Source organism: Megalobrama amblycephala, linkage group LG23 (assembly GCF_018812025.1).
Source record: "Megalobrama amblycephala isolate DHTTF-2021 linkage group LG23, ASM1881202v1, whole genome shotgun sequence".
Lineage (NCBI taxonomy): Eukaryota > Metazoa > Chordata > Actinopteri > Cypriniformes > Xenocyprididae > Megalobrama > Megalobrama amblycephala.
The window spans coordinates 21,479,380-21,497,026 of NC_063066.1; the positions used below are offsets into that span (position 1 = coordinate 21,479,380).

General features: G+C 35.5%; 1 protein-coding gene and 1 pseudogene across 1 annotated transcript; one reads left to right on the forward strand and one right to left on the reverse strand.

Annotated features, from left to right (window-relative positions):
* Window positions 1-1,069: 1,069 nt before the first annotated feature.
* p2rx3a (purinergic receptor P2X, ligand-gated ion channel, 3a) lies at window positions 1,070-14,668 on the reverse strand. The gene is made up of 12 exons (XM_048177109.1): window positions 14,216-14,668; window positions 11,255-11,390; window positions 11,088-11,159; window positions 10,931-11,000; window positions 10,704-10,806; window positions 10,485-10,562; window positions 7,633-7,774; window positions 1,903-2,039; window positions 1,727-1,820; window positions 1,568-1,633; window positions 1,413-1,490; window positions 1,070-1,321 (listed from the first exon to the last, which is right to left on the reverse strand). The coding sequence occupies exons 1-12, from the start codon at window positions 14,347-14,349 to the stop codon at window positions 1,199-1,201; spliced, it is 1,233 nt and encodes a 410-aa protein (XP_048033066.1). The 5' UTR covers window positions 14,350-14,668; the 3' UTR covers window positions 1,070-1,198.
* On the forward strand, window positions 5,027-5,135 carry LOC125259494 (annotated as a pseudogene).
* Window positions 14,669-17,647: the final 2,979 nt, after the last annotated feature.

Below are 17,647 nucleotides of genomic sequence, written 5' to 3' on the forward strand. Positions count from 1 at the left end.
AAAAATGTATAAAACAAAACATCCTCTTTAGCACCTTTAATGTTATGAAGCAATGAGAATACTTTTTGTGCGCCAAAAAACAAAACAAAAAACAAAATAGCGACTTTTATTCAACAATAGTGATGGTTGATTTCAAAACACTGCTTCATGAAGCTTCGAAGTGTTTTGAATCAGTGGTTCGGAGCGCGTATCAAACTGCCAAAGTCATGTGAACTATTGAAATTTCGAAACGCTTATGACATAACGAAGCCTCGTTTACTGAAATAAAGCTTTGAAGCTTCATGAAACAGTGTTTTGAAATCGCCCATCTCTAGATATTGTTGAATAAAGTCGTTTTTTGTCTTTTTTTGCGCACAAAAAATATTCTCGTCGCTTCATAACATTAAGATTGAACCACCGTAGTCACATGAACTGTTTTAAATACGTCTTTAGTAGCTTTCTGGGCATTGAAAAAGGAAATGATCTTGCTGGCAATGCAGGCCTCACTGAGCAATCAGATTTTATCAAAAATATCTGAATTTGTGTTCTGAAGATTAACAAAGGTCTTACGGGTGTGAAACGACATGAGGGTGATTAATAAATGACAGAACTTTCATTTTTGGGTGAACTAACCCTTTAATTATTGTTCATAAGTGTACACTCTCAGCCAAAGGTTTAACTAAAATACTCACTTTTGATCTTCTAAAGACTTAAATGCTTAAAATTTAATTCTGTAGACAAATATAATTTGTAAAAAATTGTGAATTTCTTTAAAAAACAATATGTTGATAAAAACTGTAAAACAGCCAGCAAGTGTCCAGAAACTCTTCAAGCTCAAATATAAGATAAGAAATAAGATGTTTTTGATTGTTTAACATTTTTAGGTTCTACGTAATTCTCATACTTGCATTTGTGTTATTACTATATAGTCATATAGTTTAGAATTCATTTTTTATTCTAAAATGCAGAAAATAAGAATAAAAAATGAGCAGGTGTGTACAGACCTTTGACTGGTAGTGTATATGTTTTCTGCGGGTTTGGGTTTGAGTGAAGAATGACTTTATATCAATTCATAAACAGCTCTAAAGACTTAAAACAAGATATTTAAGATATTTATTTAAGATATTTAAACTATTACTTGAAGAAACAAATAATTATGAATCTAGAAATAAGTAGCTGAATTATTTAAAAGGCTCAGGGGTTTGTTGGACCACGTGACTCACTCCTGTTGTCCAATAGAAAAGGTTCCTGAGTCATTTGTGGTCTTCTCCAATGCTTTGATTGACGCCTGGCTTCCCTGGTAGGGTATATTGTTCCCTGACTGTGACACAATGCCTGACACCTGTCATGAAGAGGACAGAAAGATAAGACATCGCTCTACTTGACCTCTGCATACTTATATAAGTAAACAAGTCAGATAAACAATCTGGCACCTCTTCAAATTTCTTTGCTTTGTATTCGTCCGCTCCTTTATGAAAGTTGAGAAGGATGATGTCACAGAGCACTGTAGCCTGCAAAAATATACAACAGTCAGATATGTATGTGTCTCCGTGTGTTTTTTGCCAGCATTAATCTTTGCATATCTTACCAATCCCACTGAAGTGAAAGCTGTGACCAAATTAATCAGAAACGGCACAGCGTTAAACTTTCCAGCCTGCAAATAGATACGCAAAGTTAGACAAACAAAAGCCCAAATGTGTCACGTAAGCTGCTTTATATAGCGAATATCGCTATACAGTCTACCTACATTGCCAGACACTATTATTTCAAAGCGGATAGCAAAAGCTTTATGAAGCGTTCGATACTCAGTCCCATCTTCGGACTGATAGTATTTAGCAAACCTAGAAGAGAGAAAAAGAAGATGCAGTTGCAAAAAAGCAGAATTGCAGAACAGTGCATAGCCTATGTGTGATCATGTGCTACCTGAAGTTATATCCTTTAGAGACTGTGTTGTGCTCAAAAGCAGCATCCAGGCGGGTGAAGAAGTACTTGGGTTTGCAGTTCTCCACATCATAGTCAAGATTACACTTCCAATTGATGTTAATTCCAATCTCTCCTCCCTGGCACACACACAAAAAACAGGAAAACAGGCAGTCATTTTATTATGTGACAAGGTGTTTCTACATTAAAGGTGCCCTCGAATGAAAAATTGAATTTATCTTGGCATAGTTAAATAACAAGAGTTCAGTACATGGAAATGACATACAGTGAGTCTCAAACTCCATTCTTTCCTCCTTCTTATATAAATCTCATTTGTTTAAAAGACCTCCGAAGAACAGGCGAATCTCAACATAACACCGACTGTTACGTAACAGTCTGGGTGTACGCCCCCAATATTTGCATATGCCAGCCCATGTTCCCAACATTATGAAAGGCATTAGACAAGGGCAGAACGTCTGGATGTGCACAACCAAATCATCAGACTAGGTAAGCAAGCAAGAACAATAGCGAAAAATGGCAGATGGAGCAATAATAACTGACATGATCCATGATAACATGATATTTTTAGTGATATTTGTAAACTGTCTTTCTAAATGTTTCGTTAGCATGTTGCTAATGTACTGTTAAATGTGGTTAAAGTTACCATCGGTTATTACTGTATTCACGGAAACAAGAGAGCCGTCGCTATTTTCATTTTTAAACACTTGCAGTCTGTATAATGCATAAACACAACTTCATTCTTTATAAATCTCTCCAACAGTGTCGCATTAGCCGTTAGCCACAAAACATACAGCCTCAAACTCATTCAGAATCAGAAGAAAACAATATAACAGTATACAATACTCACATAATCCGACGCATGTATGCGGCATGCAAACACTTTGTAAAGATCCATTTTGAGGGTTATATTAGCTGTGTAAACTTTGTTAAGGCACTGTTTAAGGCAAGCGCGAGCTCCGTGGGCGGAGAGCACGGGATTTAAAGGGGCCGCAGCATAAAATGGGCGCGTTTATAATGATGCCCCAAAATAGCCAGTTAAAAAAATTAATAAAAAAAAATCTATGGGGTATTTTGAGCTGAAACTTCACAGACACATTCAGGGGACACCTTAGACTTATATTACATCTTTTAAAAACATAATCTAGGGCACCTTTAAAACAGATTACTCTATTTGTTCCCTCTAGGACAGAATTAAACAGAATCCAGCTCTGTCTTTTCACCTATTTCTTACACACTAGGCTACTATTAGGCTAAATAAGTAGGCCTATGGAAGCTTATTGTTTCCGCCACGAATAAAAAAAGCGACTTTTAATTTAAGGATTGCGACATTTTATCTCACAATTCTGACTTTTTCCTTGCAATTGCTATTTTATTTATACCTCATAATTCTGAGAAATAGATTCAGAAATGGCGAGTTATAGACATACACTCGGAATTGACCTTTCCCCAGAAGTTTGATTGACAGGCGATCTAACCAATCATAACGCCGAATCTGCCTTTTTGTCCGACAAAGCAGTCAGGGGCGTTAGTAGATTTACATCGGTGGACTTGAACTTGAAAAATGGTGTGTACTGACGTCTTTCCGCGGTTGAAACAACATTACTTCTGATGTTCATTCGATGCTTTAAAGGTGCCCTCGAATGAAAAATTTAATTTATCTCAGCATAGTTAAATAACAAGAGTTCAGTACATGGAAATGACATACAGTGAGTCCCAAACTCCATTCTTTCCTCCTCCTTATATAAATCTCATTTGTTTAAAAGACCTCCGAAGAACAGGCGAATCTCAACATAACACCGACTGTTACGTAACAGTCAGGGTGTACGCCCCCAATATTTGCATATGCCAGCCCACGTTTCCAACATTATAAAAAGCATTAGACAAAGGCAGCCAGTATTAACGTCTGGATGTGCACAGCCGAATCATCAGACTAGGTAAGCAAGCAAGAACAATAGCGAAAAATGGCAGATGGAGCAATAATAACTGACATGATCCATGATAACATGATATTTTTAGTGATATTTGTAAACTGTCTTTCTAAATGTTTCGTTAGCAATAGCATGTTGCTAATGTACTGTTAAATGTGGTTAAAGTTACCATCGGTTATTACTGTATTCACGGAGACAAGAGAGCCGTCGCTATTTTCTTTTTTAAACACTTGCAGTCTGTATAATGCATAAAACACAACTCCATTCTTTATAAATCTCTCCAACAGTGTAGCATTAGCCGTTAGCCACGGAGCACTATCAAACTCATTCAAAATCAGAAGTAAACAATACAACAGTATACAATACTCACATAATCCGACGCATGCATGACGAACACTTTGTAAAGATCGATTTTGAGGGTTATATTAGCTGTGTAAACTTTGTTAAGGCACTGTTTAAGGCAAGCACGAGCTCCGTGGGCGGAGAGCACGGGATTTAAAGGGGCCACAGCATAAATCGGCGCGTTTATAATGATGCCCCAAAATAGGCAGTTAAAAAAAATAATAAAAAAAAATCTATGGGGTATTTTGAGCTGAAACTTCACAGACACCTTCAGGGGACACCTTAGACTTATATTACATCTTTTAAAAAACATAATCTAGGGCACCTTTAAATGAATTAGTAGGAATAGATGATCGGTTCACGAGCCGCTTGAACTGAGGCGCTAAAGCGATCTGTCACGACACATTAAAGAGCCACAAAACGGTATTTAATGTTTAAATTTCTTTCAAAATGACAAAATTTAAACGTGAAACTTTGTTTCATATCAAAAGTAACATGCTCTGTCTTGTCTGTGACGCGTTGTCAGTGTCCTCTTTGCTTCGCAATGTATTTTTCACAGTGTGAGAGCGGCCTGGCTTGTCGGACGTAGCAACAATATCTAAAGTAGGCGGGCCTTTGCGAACGGTCAATTGCGATAAATAAAGTCAGAATTTCGAAATATAAACTCGCTCAGCAAACTTGAGCTCACTTTAATTAAAGCGGATTTTTTTGATAGAATTATTAAAAAGACACAAACACTTGAGGGGAAAAGGGTTCTGTCCTTTTTGGGGCTGTAGCTGTGTATGGGTGCTGCCGATGTGCCTTCTTTAAATAGCTTGCTCTTGGTTTGATCACTCGCTTACGGCCATACCATCCTGAGCACGCCTGATCTTGGAAGCTAAGCAGGGTCGGGCCTGGTTAATACTTGGATGGGAGACCGCCTGGGAATACCAGGTGCTGTAAGCTTTTTCCTTCACCAGAAATCTACACCTCCCCATGGCTCAGGTTTGATGGTATTTAATTCATCCTTTAAAATCCAGTGCTTCATTTATTTTCTTTCATCTCATTTTTTTTCTGGCTTCGGCCTGCTTTCAGTGTGGCAAAGCACAGCTCAGCCTTGTAATTCTTCCTTTCTCCTTTAGGAGGCGATCTAAAGGCTTTTCTCTATTCCCAGCAACTAGACCAGGGGTTCCCAAGCTTTTTTGTCAGCCAAACCCTGAAATTTAAAGGGTTAGTTCACATAAATTGAAAATTCTGTCATTAATTACTCACCCTCATGTCGTTCCACACCCGTAAGACCTTCGTTCACCTTCAGAACACAAATTAAGATATTTTTCATAAAATCCTAAAGACTTATTTAAAACAGTTCATGTGACTACAGTGGTTCAAACTTAAAGGTGCTAAAGAGGATGTTTTGTTTTATACATTTTTGCAATATTACTTGAAACTGTCTTTACTAACTGATAAAAGACTATTTATTAGGTGCACTGAAAGGAATAATATTAATATACATCATCTGTGCACGAGGTAGGGCCTTAAAAACATCAGCCAATCGTTTACGCGATCATCGCGTAAATGATTGGCCCTCTGGCTTGTCAATCACTGCCGTGAGAGACGAGCGCGGCTGCGCGCTCCAGTAACTTTCCACACTCCACAGGCGCCGCATGCAATGTTTTTGTCCGGAGACAGGAGTAACAACTGCAGATTATGAGTTACCTGTGGTGAGTCCGACATAATGAATCCACTAACACAACACAGCGAATGCCGGTGGTAAACACTCGTGTTCCAATACTCGTGTTTACGAGTTTTGGGAGGCGTTCCTTCGAAGGAAGGGGGTTGTTCTTACGCATGCGCTCATTTCAAAAACTCAGTAACAGTCTTTGGTTTCTCAGTCGACGAAAAGATCCTCTTTAGCACCTTTAATGTTATGAAGCGATACTTTTTGTGCACCAAAAACCCCCCAAAATAACAACTTTGTGAAAATATCTAGTGATGGGTGATTTCAAAACACTGCTTCATGAAGCTTTACGAATCTTTTGTTTCGAATCAGGGATTCGGAGCGACAAAGTCACGTGATTTCAATAAACGAGGCTTCGTTACGTCATAAGTGTTTCGAAATTCCAATGGTTCACCACTGGGGGGCGTGACTTTGGCAGTTTGATTCACGCTCCGAACCACTGATTCGAAACAAAAGATTTGTAAAGCTTCGAAGCTTCATGAAGCAGTGTTTTGAAATCACCTATCACGAGATATTGTCATAAAGTTGTTTGTTTTTGTTTTTTTTGGCGCACAAAAAGTATTCTCATCACTTCATAACATTAAGGTTGAACCACTGTAGTCACATGAACTGTTTTAAATACGTCTTTAGTAGCTTTCTGGGCATCTGAAAGTGTTGATTATCTTGCTGGCAATGCAGGCCTCACTGAGCCATTGGATTTTATCAAAAATATCTTAATTTGTCTTCCGATGATGAACAAAGCTCTTGTTTATATATGACCTGTGCTGGCAAAATGGGTCGCAATGAGCACATTTTCTAAAATGTTAAAAAAATCTATTAAAAAAAACCTTCATAATGATTTTTCACGGACAAAGGAAAGGTACTCCTCTCAGAAAACACAAATAAACATACCTTTAGATGTTAAATTGCTATTTGAAGCATTTGGATCGCTAGATTAGGGCTTAATTAACTAATTTTTGTGAGAACCTCAAGTTCGACCAAAATCAATATTTTTGACTTGTTTTGACAGTTCTATGGCAGGAAATGCCTTGTTGATGCCAGAGGTCAGAGGAGAATGGCCAGACTGGTTCGAGTTGATAGAAAGGCAACAATAACTCAAATAACCACTTGTTACAACCGAGGTCTGCAGAAGAGCATCTCTGAACCCACAACATGTCGAACCTTGAAGCAGATGAACTACAGCAGCAGAAGACACACCGGTGCCACTCCTGTCAGCTAAGAACAGGAAACCGAGGCTACGATTCACACGAGCTCACCAAAATTGAACAACAGAAGATTGGAAAAACGTGCCTGGTCTGATGAGTCTCGATTTCTGCTACGACATTCAGATGGTAGGGTCAGAATTTGGCGTAAACATAATGAAAGCATGGATCCATCCTGCCTTGAATCAACAGGTCAGGCTGCTGCTGGTGGTGTAATTGTGTGAGGGATGTTTTCTTGGCACACTCTGGGCTCCTTAGTACCAATTGAGCATTGTTTAAACACTACAGCCTACCTGACTATTGTTGCTGCCTTTATGACCACAGTGTACCTTATTTCTGATGGCTACTTTCAATTTAATTAGCCTTTCATCAACTCACAAACCAGACTGTAGCACAATGGCGATCAAAACAAGACGTATTAACTTTTGTTTTAACAAATTCGGCAGCAGTCAAAAAGATGAAATGGATCTCTTTGATAAACTGAAAATAGTAAGAGATGAGAGGCAAAGCTGAGTTGACCTACATTATCAGTAATGCTGTCCAAACTTTGATTGACGCTTCTCAGGATATCTCCCACTTTGAAGACTGGACAGAACGGATTGTTCACTGGGTCATTAGTACAGTTCTGAATGTAAGAATGGTTTAAGCTTGAAGGGAAATTGCCCCTGTGAAAGTAATAGAGAAACAGCACATCAGTAATCTGAAGCAATATTATTATTATTATTTGGGCTATTTGAATTTCCTTTCTTTCAAAAGGGGGACTAGATTAATTAAATTTACAGCTGTCAATAAATTTAGGGCTGTTGATGAACAGTGTAATTGAATTAATCGCCTTAAATTGATCACAAGGTAATTGAAATACGTTACATTATTGTTGCAGATGAATAAAGCATTGAATATGACCAATGCAGTCAAAATATTGTTTATTTTTATATCATTGAACATAAGTCTGGGGAATCATTTTTTTCCCACAGTCCATTTTGTTGCAATCCATTTTTTTAATCACATTTTAAAAAATAATTGAGGTACATTCATGCACTACATTGTATGGAAGCTTGTTTCCGCCACAGAATTTAAAAAAGAATAATTGTGACTTTTATCTCATAATTCTAACTTTTTTCCCCCCTCACAATTACGAGTTTACATCTCTCAATTCTGACTTTTTTCTCAGAATTGAGTGATATAAACTTGCAATTGCGAGTTATAAAGTCAGAATTGTGTGATATAAAGTCGCAATTGCGTGTTATGATGTCAGATATAAACTCGCAATTCTAACTTTTTTCTCGCAATTCTGACTTTATAACTCTCAATTGTTTAGATTTTGCTATTCTATCTTTATAACTTGCAATTGTTTATATTTCGCTATTCTATCTTTATAACTCACAATTGTTTATATCGCACAATTCTGACTTTATAATTTGCAATTCTGACAATAACTTGCAATTGTGAGTATATATCTCGCAATTCTGAATTTATAACGTAATTGTGAGTAATAAAGTCAGAATTGTGAGATATAAACTTGTAATTGCGAGTTATAGTCAGAATTGTGTGATATAAATTCACAATTGTGTGTTATATATCAGATATAAACTCGCAATTCTAACTTTTTTCTCGCAATTCTGACTTTATAACTCACAATTGTTTATATTTTGCTATTCTATCTTTATAACTCACAATTGTTTATATTTTGCTATTCTTTCTTTATAACTCGCAATTGTTTATATTTCGCAATTCTGACTTTATAACTCGCAATTGTTTATATTTCGCAATTCTGACTTTATAACTCGCAATTGTTTATATTTTGCTATTCTATCTTTATAACTCACAATTGTTTATATTTTGCTATTGTCTTTATAACTTGCAATTGTTTACATTTTGCTATTCTGACTTTATAACTTGCAATTGTTTATATTTTGCTATTCTATCTTTATAACTCACAATTGTTTATATTTTGCTATTCTTTCTTTATAACTCGCAATTGTTTATATTTTGCTATTGTCTTTATAACTCGCAATTGTTTATATTTCGCTATTCTATCTTTATAACTCGCAATTGTTTATATTTTGCTATTGTCTTTATAACTCGCAATTGTTTATATTTCGCTATTCTATCTTTATAACTCGCAATTGTTTATATTTTGCTATTGTCTTTATAACTCGCAATTGTTTATATTTTGCTATTGTCTTTATAACTCGCAATTGTTTATATTTCGCTATTCTATCTTTATAACTTGCAATTGTTTATATTTTGCTATTGTCTTTATAACTCGCAATTGTTTATATTTCGCTATTCTATCTTTATAACTCGCAATTGTTTATATTTTGCTATTGTCTTTATAACTTGCAATTGTTTATATTTCGCTATTCTATCTTTATAACTCACAATTGTTTATATTTTGCTATTCTTTCTTTATAACTCGCAATTGTTTATATTTCGCAATTCTGACTTTATAACTTGCAATTGTTTATATTTCGCAATTCTGACTTTATAACTCGCAATTGTTTATATTTTGCTATTCTATCTTTATAACTCACAATTGTTTATATTTTGCTATTGTCTTTATAACTTGCAATTGTTTATATTTTGCTATTCTGACTTTATAACTTGCAATTGTTTATATTTTGCTATTCTATCTTTATAACTCACAATTGTTTATATTTTGCCATTCTTTCTTTATAACTTGCAATTGTTTATATTTTGCTATTGTCTTTATAACTCGCAATTGTTTATATTTTGCTATTGTCTTTATAACTCGCAATTGTTTATATTTTGCTATTGTCTTTATAACTCGCAATTGTTTATATTTCGCTATTCTATCTTTATAACTCGCAATTGTTTATATTTCGCTATTCTATCTTTATAACTCGCAATTGTTTATATTTTGCTATTGTCTTTATAACTCGCAATTGTTTATATTTTGCTATTGTCTTTATAACTCGCAATTGTTTATATTTTGCTATTGTCTTTATAACTTGCAATTGTTTATATTTCGCAATTCTGACTTTAAAACTCACAATTGTTTGTAGCTATCTTTCAATTCTGAATTTATAACTCACAATTGCGATTATATATCAGGCAATTCTGACTTTATAACTCGTAATTGCAAGTTTATTACACAATTCTGAGAAAAAAAGTCAAAATTGTGAGATGTAAACTCGCAATTGCGAGAAAATCTTTTTAGAATTGTGAGATAAAAAGTCGCATATCTTATAGAATATCTTTTTTTTTTATTTTTTTTTTATTCAGTGGCAGAAACAAGCTTCCATAACATTGACAGCCCTAATTTAAATTAGATTCAATTCTGAAAATAAATTTTAAAATAAAATAGCTTCTTACTTCTGGTTTTTAACCCTTGTGCAGAGGTAAGAAACTCACCTAGTGACATTGAACTGAGGGAAGCGAATGCTGTTTTTGATGAAGATGGTGAAGTTCTCCACTTCTTTCATTGCCATTCTGAGAGTGAGCAGATTAATGAATGTGTCTAGCATTAAAACTTGGAAACATATTTCATCCAATCTATTTTGGATTACAAGACAACTCCCACTGCGTATACAATATATGAATTACAAGTCCAAAAGGTTGCATTGTTCTTACACGTTAATCTTGTCATCTTCTGCAGGGCACCAGCCTTCAATTTCACACCATCCTGTAGTGCCATTTGTAACATTATTGTTCAAGCATGTGCCTGTTATAATACCTGTGAAAAAGACCAGGAAAGTATTAGCATGCTTCTCTGCTACATAGTTACTCGCTGAAGTAGCCTATTTTAAGTATTAGTAGACCTGAAAGAGATGTCAGCCTCAGAAAGAGAACAAACTCACCATTCCCTAAATGTGAGCCAAGTTTCTCAATGCACTGAGCATCAGTACTGCATTTAAACTTGTTGTCAGTCTGACAGACAAAGGAACAGTAAAGAAAGAGTAAGTAAGGTCGCATATGTAAAGTATATAAGAAAGTCAGCTGAAGTTTGGGTGTCACCTCAGGGCACCGTCCTTGCGTCTGATTGGCTGTGATGACCATTTTGGTGATGACAGAGAACACTGAAGCACCCTGAAAAATGTGCAGAAAGATTCACCTCAGACCAAGACTTTGAAGAGAGAGAGGGGGGGGGGGGGGGGGTGTCATCAAAATGTACATTTGCTGACCTGTGATGGAACTACATAGTCTGCTACGTCCATCACACGGTTAGAGAAATTGCCCAAGCCCTTCACTTTGGTCATGACTGCAGACTCAATCCCAGTGTCCCGGAGCTGATGTCCTTTTTCATGCATAAACACCCAACTGAAAACACAAACACGCACACATAACAACAAATACGTGATCGAACCTGTTCATTATTAAAGGGTTAGTTTAAAATGAATTTCAAATCAGTGGTTCGGAGCATTTATCAAACTGCCAAAGTCACGTGATTTCAGTAAACGAGGCTTTGTTACGTCATAAGTGTTTCGAAAAGTTTCGAAATTTCAGTGGTTCACCACTGGGGGGCGTGACTTTGGCAGTTTGATTCATGTTCCGAACCACTGATTCGAAACAAAAGATTAGTAAAGCTTTGAAGCTTCATGAAGCAGTGTTTTGAAATCGTCCATCACTAGATATTGTTGAATAAAGTCGTTATTTTTTTATTTTATTTTTTTGGTGTACAAAAAATATTCTCATCACTTCATAATACTAAGGTTGAACCACTGTAGTCACATCAACTGTTTTAAATACGTCTTTAGTAGCTTTTTTGGGCATTTGAAACTTTTCTTGCTCCCTATGCAAATCTCACTGAGCCATCAAATTTCATCTAAAATATCTTAATTTACAGAAAATACAGAATTTTCATTTTTGGGTGAACTAACCCTTTACTTTTACTATTTTCCGGCTAAAAAATTAAGTCAGTGCTTCCCACAGGTTTGAAATATACTTGCGGTGGTAGCCGGGCGAAAAATCCTCCTATTACCCACGGCACAAAAATGGTCTACTACATGTGACAAACAAATAATGTGTGATTTTTAACAGTATTTTTATTTATTGAAATTAATTTTAATTACATAGCATACTATTACATTTAAATGTTTATCCTTTTCCTATGTTCTCCTTGCTGTCATATAGTTTCTCTCTCAGTGAATGGGACACAGATTTTACTAGTAAAATTTATAAAATGAATAATATATGTGTCAAATAATGTTCTTAGTCTTTTCTTCCTGTGGGGGAAACTACAATAATTTACTATGAATTAAATGGAAATCAAATTAAATACAATTTATTGTGTAACCAAAATACCAATAATGCCCAAAAGAAAAAGAAAAAACTTTTAATTACTTTGACTTTTGACTTGACTTTTAATTATAGACCAATTTGGTGTTTGCAAACAGCGATGACGTTTTTTATGGGCGGAGCCTACCTGGTTGCAGAAAATGACAGTTGAGCAGTAGCAGTCTATGGAAGCCACGAAATAAAAGAATAAAAAAAAGTTAATTTCGAGTTTATATCTCACAATTCTGACTTTTATTTCTCGCAAACCTGAGTTTATATCTCACATTTCTTACAAAGAAAAACAGAATTGTGAGATATGCTCGTTATCCTGTAACTCGTTATACTCGTTTTCTGAATTGCAATTTATCCCGCAATTCTGACTTTTTTCCCCTCAGAATTGTGAAATAAACTCACAATTGCGAGTTATATAGCCGAACTGGGAGTCATAAACATGCAAATGCAAGAAAAAAAGTCAGAATTGTGAAATAAAAATTTTATAGACTATGTTTAAAAGTTATCTATGTAAAATGTTATAGGTTTAAATATTATTTCATGCTGTAACTGCTATGTATGTATGTCCTCTGAACTGCATATGTGAATATTGTAATAATATGTAGACTTACTGTTTACATCAAATTCCTGTTTTAATAGTAGACTAATCCTTGCAGGTGTCATCAGTGCAGTAAAGGACGTTTTCAACGATGGTTTTCTTTAAAAATGAAGACTATATTTTTTTGCATTCCGATTCCAACATCCAGAGGCACAACAAAACGTTTTTCTCTTATTCTGTGGATTTTGCACATTTTCCTCCAATTGCTACCGCTATTTTTCTGCAACCACTATGCGCGCGCAGCTGCAAGTGACGTAATTGTGATGTCTGCTCTAACAAGCCCGAAATACACTGGGACTCTTATTTTGAAATGTCTGTACTATTGCAGGCTGATCCTTCAAATTCTTACAACCGTATAAAACATTTTGTATAAAGGCCATGAAATAGACATTGTAATAATTCATCAACTTGAGTTCATTAGCAATCGCTTGGCATAAATCTGCGCTTTTCACTGATTGAGAATCACTTTGAAGCAGTCTGAAGTGCTGTTGCGTGAGCTCGTAGAACGCGCAACAGCGCCGCCTTGTGACTTTGCAAAATGCAGCGCCCGTGGGAATGTCAGCGGAAATAAACAGTTCTGACGCACACATAACTAGTAGGTACGAAACGACTAGCTATTCGATCGCGGATGGTTTCATTATCTTGCGCTGATATAAAAGTATGAGAGGATAAAAATAATAAAAGCAAAAATTTGTCTCCAAATATACTTGGGTGGCCGTTATTATACGTGGGCGGCCCGCCCAAGTAAAGTCTGTGTGGGAAGCACTGCATGTAAATGGATAATAAGCACGCTAATTAACAATTACTCCTATTATTATTGCCATAATAAAAAATAAATACACAAAATGACTCATAAAGATACACTGAAATATTATGAATGTAATAATATTATATTTGAACAACATATTATTTAAATACATGTAAATCATTCATCATGATTATGATGAATGATAGATAGATAGATATTCTTTCCTTTTTTGTTAGTCATTAACTAATGGTGCACTTACACCCAAATGCAACAAAACAGTTATATTAATTAGTCCCAAACCTTCATATTTCAAAACATTTGCTTACATTTCCAAAGGTTAATTACATTTTCTGCTCTTCAATCTCAAACACCATCAAGTACAAGCCCATCACTGCATTCAAAGCTAATTTCTTTTTCTCCATTTACTGGCCCTTAAACCAATATTTTAATATTTAAAATTAATTATTAGGTTAAATTAATATTAGCAACTAGGAAATAATCAAAACTTACCAGATGAAATACAAAATAATTAACAGCTGGACGACACGGTTGATGATTCCAACAGTCCAGCTCTTCACCACGACTGATTTGGCTGTTTCATAGACAAAGAAGTCAGTGAAGAAGCTCAGCACTTTGGGAGCCATAGTAGAAGTGTGTGTAGTTTAATGCTAACAAGTGAACGCTGAAGAAATTTTGAGATCCAGTGCAGGACAAACCTGTGTGTTCCTCACTACTGTGCGTCTGCTGAATGAGGGATCTTATTTAACTTGGAGAAAAAAAAAAAAACAAAAAAAAAAAAACAACTTTTGACCACATTTTCCCTCCCCCTTTTATGTTCATGCCTCTCCTCCATCAGGCCCCCAGGGGCCTTGGCCGCATTTCCTTAATAGCATGCTCATTTGCTCATCTCTTTTTAGCTTTATTTTAGGGAATACATCTAAATATAACTGTTGATTTGTGAAAGCTCTTTAGGCACGCATGCTGTAAATTTAATGTATATCTAACTGCAACTCTGGGGTTTGTTACATTTTGACTGGCATTTTCACCAGTCACAATGTGATTTGATGATTTGTAACGATTATAAACCTTTAAAGGGTTAGTTCACCCAAAAATTAAATTTGTCATTAATTACTCACCCTCATGTCGTTCCACACCCGTAAGACATTCGTTCATCTTCAGAACACAAATTAAGATAAATTAAGATCTCACTTACAGGTCCAGAAAAGTATTAAAGTCATTGTTAAAATAGTCAACGTGACTACAGTGGTTCAACCTTAATGATATGAAGTGACGAGAATACTTTTTATGTGCAACAACAAAACAACAATAACTTTATTCAACAATTTCCTCTCTACCTTGGACCTTGAATGTGGTAATTTCATGGCTTTCTATGGAAGATAAAAATTTGTGTTCAGAAGATGAGTGAAGGTCCTATGGATTTGGAATGACATGAGGGTGAGTGATTGATGACAGAAATTTCATTTTGTTTGAACTAACCCTTTTAAAGGTGCCCTAGATTCAAAAATTTAATTTACCTCGGCATAGTTAAATAACAAGAGTTCAGTACATGGAAAAGACATACAGTGAGTCTCAAACCCCATTGTTTCCTCCTTCTTATATAAATCTCATTTGTTTAAAAGACCTCCGAAGAACAGGCGAATCTCAACATAACACCGACTGTTACGTAACAGTCGGGCTCATTAATATGTACGCCCCCAATATTTGCATATGCCAGCCCATGATCAAGGCATTACACAAGGGCAGCCAGTATTAACGTCTGGATCTGTGCACAGCTGAATCATCAGACTAGGTAAGCAAGCAAGGACAATAGCAAAAAATGGCAGATGGAGCAATAATAACTGACATGATCCATGATATCATGATATTTTTAGTGATATTTGTAAATTGTCTTTCTAAATGTTTCGTTAGCATGTTGCTAATGTACTGTTAAATGTGGTTAAAGTTACCATCGTTTATTACTGTATTCACGGAGACAAGAGAGCCGTCGCTATTTTCATTTTTAAACACTTGCAGTCTGTATAATGCATAAACACAACTTCATTCTTTATAAATCTCTCCAACAGTGTAGCATTAGCCGTTCTAGGCTTTAGCCGTTCAAGTTCTAGGGCACCTTTAAAGCCAGTCTTACTGTGAGCTATGAGGTTGTTAATCTGTGCTATTTGCTGCTGTTGAAGCCATCACTCTGCAGTATTTCAACTTATTAATGTAGGATTTTCGAATCAAAGTTTGCGATGTTGTGATTCAACTTAATTCATGGCTCAAATGCTTTAACAAAAACTTTAAAAATTCCAATGGGAGAAATAAATAGAAAAAATGAAATGAAAAAGTGTGTGGTCACTGTTTTGTTTAGGGTTGTAGATGTTTCCTGTCAAACCACACTAGCGTTTGGTCAGTTTTACCACTATTAGAAAATATGGGCATGCATTAATCCATTTTACTTTTTCAAAATGATTTTTATACCACCTTCCATCAACACCCTCCCCAATTTCACCCCACAATGAAGCGGCAACTTAAAAAAATGTAATATTAAATTAACTGGTTTTATTCATTTAAAAAAAAAAAAAATTTAATATCACTGATCACCAAAAAAAAAAACTATTTATGGATTAAATTTCACATATTTTTTGTGTTTTCCAAAAGAGTTTAATTCTAATTTTGCATTTGGGTTTTTTTCGACTAAGTTTCTGTACCAACTGTGCACACCGGTTTAGTTATTATATATTTGTGGCCTAATGTTTCAGTTCTCTTTTGTCCGATATTATCTTGATGTTTTTTGAGTTAAGATGTTGTGTTGTGGTTTTTGCTATGGATGCCTGCGTTACAGAGTTTTGCTTTTGTTAAAGGGATAGTCACTCACCCTTTACTCACCGTTATGTTGTTCCAAAACTGTATGAGTTTCTTCTGTTGAACACAAAAGATATTTTGAAAAATGTTGGTAACCAGACAGTTGACGGTGGCCATTGACTTCCATAGTAGGAAAAAAAAATAGTATGGAAGTCAATGGTTACCGTCAACTGTCTGGTTACCAACATTCTTTAAAATATCTTGGTTTTACTTCAACAGAAGAAAGAAAACAGGTTTGGAACAACATAAGGGTGAGTAAATGATGACAGAATTTCCATCTTTGGGTGAACTATCCCTTTAACTATTTTTCATATGGGCAATTCATGTGAAATATTGTTTAGGGGGTGGACCTTAAAGGTGCCCTAGAACGTTTTAAAAAAAGATGTAATATAAGTCTAAGGTGTCCCCTGAATGTGTCTGTGAAGTTTCAGCTCAAAATACCCCATAGATTTTTTTTAATTAATTTTTTTAACTGCCTATTTTGGGGCATCATTATAATGAGCCGATTCAGGGCTACTGGCCCTTTAATTCTCGTGCTCCACGCCCACGGAGCTCGCGCTTGCCTTGAACAGTGCCTAAACAAAGTTTACACAGCTAATATAACCCTCAAATGGATCTTTACAAAGTGTTCGTCATGCATGCGTCGGATTATGTGAGTATTGTATACTGTTATATTGTTTACATTTGATTCTGAATGAATTTGAGGCTGTGCTCCGTGGCTAACGGCTAATGCTACTCTGTTGGAGAGATTTATAGAGTGAAGATGTGTTTATGAATTATACAGACTGCAAGTGTTTAAAAATGAAAATAGCGACGGCTTTTGTCTCCGTGAATACAGTAAGAAACAATGGTAACTTTAACCACATTTAACAGTACATTAGCAACATGCTAATGAAACATTTAGAAAGACAGTTTACAAATATCACTAAAAATATCATGATATCATGGATCATGTCAGTTATTATTGCTCCATCTGCCATTTTTCGTTATTGTTCTTGCTTGCTTACCTAGTCTGATGATTCAGCTGTGCACAGATCCAGATGTTACTGACTGCCCTTGTCTAATGCTTTTCATAAT

Bases quoted from the DNA above. Each gene is read 5' to 3' on its own strand.
- p2rx3a (XM_048177109.1), bottom strand. From the start codon at position 14,349: ATGGCTCCCAAAGTGCTGAGCTTCTTCACTGACTTCTTTGTCTATGAA. The intron at 2,040-7,632 runs GTAGGTCAACTC...TGTGTGTGCCAG, and splicing joins TGGACAGCATTACTGATAAT to GGAGGAGAGATTGGAATTAA. The intron at 1,634-1,726 runs GTAGGTAGACTG...ATCTATTTGCAG, and splicing joins AAATAATAGTGTCTGGCAAT to GCTGGAAAGTTTAACGCTGT.